At 59.5% G+C, this 6,589-nt stretch overlaps 1 protein-coding gene across 1 annotated transcript in view; it reads left to right on the forward strand.

Moving 5' to 3' along the window:
- The window catches only part of Hsd17b1 (hydroxysteroid (17-beta) dehydrogenase 1), a 2,704-nt gene extending 1,301 nt beyond the window's left edge, over positions 1-1,403 (forward strand). Inside the window, exons 3-6 of the mRNA XM_005394464.2 lie at positions 19-206; positions 449-542; positions 889-1,063; positions 1,133-1,403. Of these exons, the coding sequence (XP_005394521.1) occupies positions 19-206; positions 449-542; positions 889-1,063; positions 1,133-1,333 (658 nt within the window). The 3' untranslated portion in view covers positions 1,334-1,403. The remainder of the gene's footprint in view (positions 1-18; positions 207-448; positions 543-888; positions 1,064-1,132) is intronic.
- The last annotated feature ends 5,186 nt before the right edge of the window (positions 1,404-6,589 follow it).

Consider the following 6,589-nt stretch of genomic DNA (forward strand, 5'->3'; position numbering starts at 1 on the left):
CGGACAAGGGGTCTGCTGTCCCCCAGTGTGCAACGCGGGCCGCGGGCTGCTCGGGCCGCTGGAGGCGCACGAGCTGGGCGCCGTGGGCTCTGTGCTGGACGTGAACGTGGTCGGGACCGTGCGGACGGTCCAGGCCTTCCTGCCGGACATGAAGCGGCGCGGCTCGGGCCGCGTGCTGGTGACCGGGAGCGTGGGCGGCCTGATGGGTGCGCGGGGCGGGGGGCGGCGTGGAGAGGGGTGGGCTGGATGGGGCGGGGGCGGAGACCTGCGCGGCCGCGCCCAACCCGAGGGAAGGCAGAGGGGTGGGGGGTACGTCGCGGGGCATGGCGGGCACTGGCCGCACCCAACAGGAGCGGGCTGCGGGAGGCCGTCTGGGGGGGCCTGCTGGGCAGGGAGGGCGGGGCGGGGCGGGCCGGGTTCGGCCTCAGCAACCCGGATCGCCCACCAGGGTTGCCTTTCAACGCCATCTACTGTGCCAGCAAGTTCGCGCTCGAGGGTTTGTGCGAGAGCCTGGCGGTCTTGCTGCTGCCCTTCGGGGTCCAGTGAGTCACCCCCCCTGTCCGACCCCGGGGGCCCGACCTGGGGCCCTGGCACCTCTTCTTTTTTTATTATTTCTGTCTTTTTGAGACAGGATCTCACTATGCAGTTCAGACTGGCCTTGGACTCACTTATGTGGCCCAGGCTGGCCTCGAACTCGAAGCGATCCTCCTGCCTCAGCCTCCCGAGTGCTGGGCTTACAGGAGTGCGCCACCACGCCCAGCCCGGGCACCTCTCTTGTCTGGCGGAAGGGACTCGGGGGGCGCAGCGGGGCGGCTCCCAGTCCCACGGGTCTCACGGGTCCCGCCGCCCGCCTGAAGCCTTCCCCAGCGCCATCCCCTGTCGCTGCAGCGTAAGCCTCATCGAGTGCGGCCCGGTGCACACCGCCTTCTACGAGAAGCTGGAGGGCGGCCTGGGCGGGGCGCTGGACCGCACGGACGCCCGCACGCGCCAGCTCTTCTCGCTGTACCAGCGCCACTGCGAGCAGGTGGCGCGCGAGGCGCAGGACCCGGAGGAGGTGGCGGAGGTGGGCGGGGCTCCGGGCGGGGGCGGGCCTTGCTGTGGGCGGGGTCTGACTCACAGGCCCCGCCCCCAGGTCTTCCTGGCCGCCCTGCGCGCCCCGCAGCCCGCCCTGCGCTACTTCTGCACAGAGCGCTTCCTGCCTCTCGCGCGCCTGCGCGTGGAGGACCCGAGCGGCCGCAGCTACGTGGCCGCCATGCACCGCGCGGTGTTCGCCGCCGACCCCGGGGCCGCGGAGCCGGGCGCCGCCCCCGGGGAAGGCTGCGCGCGCCTCTGATGGATCTCCAGTGTGGTCTGGCTGCCGGGCTGCCGCGAGGCCTGAGATAATAAAGCCGCAGTTACTGTTACTGTCTGTCGGTGTGTGCTACTGGGACCCTCCCTGCAGACCAGGGGTGTAGAGGACCGGGGTGCGGTGCGCGGCGGACACGCCTGCCTTCCCAGCTTCTCGAGGCTGAGGCAGGAGGATCGCCACGTCTGAGCTCAGGCTGGGCTCCTCTGGGAGATTCAGAGTAAAACTTTATGAAAGGAATGGGAATGTAGCGCAGGGGTGCAGCGCCCCCGGATTCAAACCCCACTACCGAATAGAAAGAAGGGAGGCCGGTATGATCGAAATATACGGTGAATGCTTAAAAGAAAACACGGGGGCTGGGGATTTAGCTCAGCGGCACAGCGCCTGCCTGGCAAGCGCAAGGTCGTGAGTTCGATTCCCGGTACTAGAAAACAAACAAACAAAAAACAGAAAATGTACTATAGAGAAAGAGACACATTGTCACGAATCGCCCTCAGAATTCTCTCCCCTGCCTTGTACGCGATCTTCCCATCGCTCGTGCCCTTTCTGAAGCAGTTCTGCAAAACTCATCTCCTGAGTGTCTTCATGACGTGCGATCAAAAATACAGAGCGCCTTGCTGCCGAGCGCCACCCAGTGGAAAGTCCTCGTAAAAACAGGAGTGTGTCCTCGTCCCGCTTACTCGCAGAAGCAAGCGGCTTGCATACTCGGGCTCTCCCGAGAGCCCGTGGAAGGGAAATGTCTTGAACCCATTCAGGACGTTGAGGCCGCTGCGACAGCACTAAAGATGCACAGCGAAGGGGAGTCTAGACCCGCAGAAAGCGGGGAGCAGGCTAGGACTAATGCGCTCCAAGTGAGGGGGTGAGTTTGAGGGGCATTTATGGCACCGAGTCTTCTACTGTAACGTTTTTTATTTTTATTTGTTTATTTCGTCTTTTGAGACAGGGTCTCGCTATGCAGTTCAGGCTGGCCTGGAGCTCACTTTGTAGCCCAGGCTGGCCTCGAACTCGAAACGATCCTCCTGCCTCAGCCTCCAAGTGCTGGGATTACAGGTGAGCACCACCACGCCCGGCTGTAATGCATCTTTTAAAACATAAGCATTCACCACTAGGTGTGGTGATGCACACCTGTCATTCCAATCCTCTGGGAGGCTGAGGCAGGAGGATCCCCCACAAGTTTGAGGCCAGTCTGGGATACACAGTGAGACCCTGTCTCAAAATAAAGAAAAGAAAAAAGAAAGTGAACATCAAACAAAAAAATGTAACCACTCACCATAGTGTTTGACCACACCTCATAGTTAAGAAAGCACAGCTCTCCCAGGATGCTTGGCCAGGGCCAGAGCCACCTGGACTGCCACGATCTGTCCTCCTTCCTGGCCTGCAGGGGCACAGCATGGGGGGCCTGGCGGGAGTGAGAGGAGGGCAGGCGAGGCAGGGTCGGGCAGGAGGGGGCAGCAGGACTCGGGGGCAGAGAGAGGAGCCCTTGGGGGCCTGGGGCTGTGGTGAGGGCAGCACGGTGACACCGACCCCACCCCGCATCCTTGCAGTGTGGGGCCTCCTCGCCGCTGCCACTCTCCCTGCCCCAGGCCCTTGCACCCGGCTGTCCCCACTGCCTCCAGCAAGGGCCGAGGCCAGCGCGGCTTGAGACTCTGAGATGTGAAACCTGCCCAGCCCCCAGCTGTCCTGGTGCACCTGAGAGCGGGTTGCGTGCTCACAAGGTCACGGTGTGGGCGCCAGGGGCACCCTCTCTCCCCCACACACTCTCACGCTGCTGCACGACTTCAAGTAGCATTTCCCTCCGGAGGCCACGTCTTGCTATGGAGCCCAGACTGGCCTTGGACTTACAGCAATCCTCCTGCCTCAGTCTCCCAAGTGCTGGAATGACAGGTGGACACCACTGTGCCTGGCTGTATCTGCTCCTTCCCTCTCAGCAGTGATGCCTTCCAAAGATGCCTTCCAGTTCCCAATTCCTAGCAGGATATGGGGGGGCACACCTGTAATTCCGGCACTCAGGAGGCTGAGGCAGGAGAATACAAGTGTTAGAGTCCAGTCTGGGCTCCACAAACAAAACCAAGCATCTAATTCCTAATGGGGGCACCTGCTCTTCCTTGTTCTCCCCATTTCTCGAGATTTCTTCCTTTTCCAAAACCCTTGTGTAAAAATGTAAAAATAAGGCTTCTTGTGACTCATAGATAAGCAGTTTCAACAGGTTTGAGATTGCCCGGAAAGGAGGGAGCACCAGAAGGGCCAGAGCATTATCTTCTGTCCTTGGAAGAAAGAACATCTGGTGTTGACACAGATATCTCCCCCTCCCCTTGCCCATAAGCAGAAAAACTCTGCATTCCTGCACACTATACATCATAGAGGCCCAATAAGTATAAAAAACTATGTGTATTAACCAGTGCCATCTGCTTCTGTAATGACGCTTGCAAGCCCCCTCCTTTGTGGTTTTTCGGGTTAAAGAGCCAGAACTGACCTGGCTCGGGGCTCTCTGTTCCTGCGAGCTCAGTGAGCCCCATGCATGCTTGGTAAATAAAATCCCCTTGCTTTTTGCATGAGAGAACGTCTCTTGGAGTCTTCCTTCACGCGGCGAGTGTCTCGACCCTAACACTTGCAGTAGACCGGGTGCAGTAGTACACGCCTATAATCCCAGCACTCGGGAGGCTGAGGCAGGAGGATCATTTCAAGTTCGAGGCCAGCCTGGGCTACAAAGTGAGCTCCAGGCTGTCCTGAACTGCGTATCAAGACCCTGTCTCAAAAAGATTAAAACAAAAAAAAAAAAAAAAAGGAAAACCCAAAAAATGTTGCAGTAAGACTCCTGCCACTCTTTCACCCAATCCATTGACACAGCCCTACTTCCAGCTCCAGAGCACCCGGCTCACCACCGCCCCCCTCACCCCTTGGCCCCTGACCCTACCCTGCCCACCAACAGCAAAATTTACACAGTGCAGCCAGCACGGCATTTCAAGAAATGAAAGTCTGCCAGGCATGGTGGCGCAGTCCTATAATCCCAGCTCTTGGGAGGCTGAGGCAGGAAGACTGCTGTGAATTTGAGGCCAGCCTGGCCTCCATCTCCCCGCAAAAAAGTCTGATCACATCTCTGCTCTAAACTCCTCCTGCAGCGTTCTCAGTTGTTAGGACCCGAGGTTTTGCAAGGTGCCCCAGACCTCTGCTAGCCAGCCCTGCCTCCTCTCCGCCCTCATCCACGGAGCTCCTTATCTTTGCCCACGGCAGGCACCCCCTCGCTCCAGGACCTTTGCACGGGCTGTGCTCAGTCGGTTCGCCTTTTCCTGCCTGAGTCCATCCCCTTGTTCAGGTCTTCACTGTCGCCCTAGACCACCAGCCTCCCTGCCCCCGTAGGGTGGTTCCTTACTCTGCTGGATTTTGTTTTTCTTCTTTATTTTGGATTTTTCTTGATAGCCTTTCTGTTTTGTTTTTTTTTTTGCGGGGGAGGGGCAAGGTCTCGGAATGCAGCTCAGGCTGGCCCTGAATTCACTGCGTAGCCCAGGCTGACCTCGAGCTCGCAGATTACATTACATTGCAAACAAGACCATGCCGGCGTTTGGGACGCTGCCCCGCAGCCTTCGCTGATTCATTTTCCAATCAAGTTTGCTTTCTCTCGCCACCTCTCTCCCGTCTCTCCGATGTCCCCCCACCCCCACTTCTGCATCTCTGTCTTCTACTGACTCGATCCAGGGCCTCTGCACTGTGCTACCTTCCCAGCCCTTTTAAAACTTTCATTTTGAGACAGTGTCTCACTAAAACACGAAGTTGCCCAGGCTAGGCTGGAACCTTGATCCTCTTGACTCAGCCTCCAGCCTGGCTCAAGCCTCTCTTTAAATTCCAATTTACGATGTTTCCTGCAAGAAACCTGACCCTTTAGTCTTTAGTCTCGGCTCCAGAGGCAGGTTTTTGGGCTGAGAGCTCACATATGTTGGAGGTTCTCTTTAGGAACATCACAGCCAATTCCATGAGGTGCACCTGTAATCCCAGCTACTCAGGAGGCTGAAGCAGGATTGCTAGTTCAAGGCATGTGGGCAAGTTAGCAAAACTGTCAAAATTGAAAAACAGGGCAGTTCCTGCCTGGGTTCGGTTCCCATCACAACACAAACCCAAGCTGGGCGTGGTGGCACACCCCGGCAATCCCAGCACTCTGGAGGCTGAGGCAGGAGGATCACTGCGAGTTCGAGGCCAGCCTGGGCTACAAACATTTCAAAGAAAAAAAAGAAAAAGATCAAGAAAGGCGGGAAGCCAGGGTGCATGGTGAGTGGCTGTGGCCCCACTACTCACGGAGACCGCTGAGAAAGGAAGAGCGGCCGGGGCTGTAGGTCAGGGGCAGTGCAGGCGCGCAGACCCAAGGCCTTGGGCTCAGGCCCAGCACCAAACAAATGCTGTGAAGGTGGGCGTTTTTTCAGCTCCGGAAACCAAACTACAGCACATTACTGGGATCCTGAGGCCCCGTTGCTCTGCCGAGGTGATCGCAAAACATCAGTGACCTGAAATGTCTTCTTGTTCTCTTCTGTTTAGCCCTAGTAGAGGCGAACTCGGGGCCTCGTACATGCCAGGCAAACACTAACACGAGCTACACCCCGGCCCGTTTAAATATTCATCTAAAATTTGGGGACAGGGTCTCGCTACACTGCCCAGACCCCGACCTCGTGCTCCTCCCGCCTCAGCCTCCTGCGCAGCTGCGATCACCGGCTGCGCCCCCACGTCCGGCCCGAGGTGTCTTCCGAGCGCAGCTGGGCTTCCCGCCTCCCCGCCGGCCCGAGACCCCAGCTCCGGCCTCGCAGTTCCATCTGACACGCCCCCGCCGCAGGTCCTCGGGCCGTGAGCGCTCGGGGAGGAGGGGGGGCTCGGGAGGAGCGCGCCCCCGGCACCCCGTGGGCCTCTGGATACCCAGGCTGGACCCAACGTCCCCTGTCCGGAAAGGAAGCCACAAACAGCCACCACCGGGCCCGCCCTCCTCCGTCTGGTCCGGACGGAGCTAGGACCCAGCTTTCCTTTGTCAACCTCGGGGCTTCCGCGCTCCGCCCCACCCCCAGACGCTTCTCGCGAGAGTTCCGCTGCGAACTGCGATTAAAAAGTCTGGCCCTTCTCCTTTTCCGTAGTGCGAAGCTGTGGGCGCTAAGTTCGTGCTTCCGGGTCCCGCCGGGCGGCCTCCGCGGGCGGTCGGCGGAGCCCAGCTCGGGGGGTCTCGGTGAGCAGCGGCCCAACGCGAGTCGGGAGCCCGCGTCCGCGCGTCCG

The sequence above is a fragment of the Chinchilla lanigera genome, unplaced genomic scaffold, assembly GCF_000276665.1.
Source record: "Chinchilla lanigera isolate Chin_1 unplaced genomic scaffold, ChiLan1.0 scaffold00050, whole genome shotgun sequence".
NCBI lineage: Eukaryota > Metazoa > Chordata > Mammalia > Rodentia > Chinchillidae > Chinchilla > Chinchilla lanigera.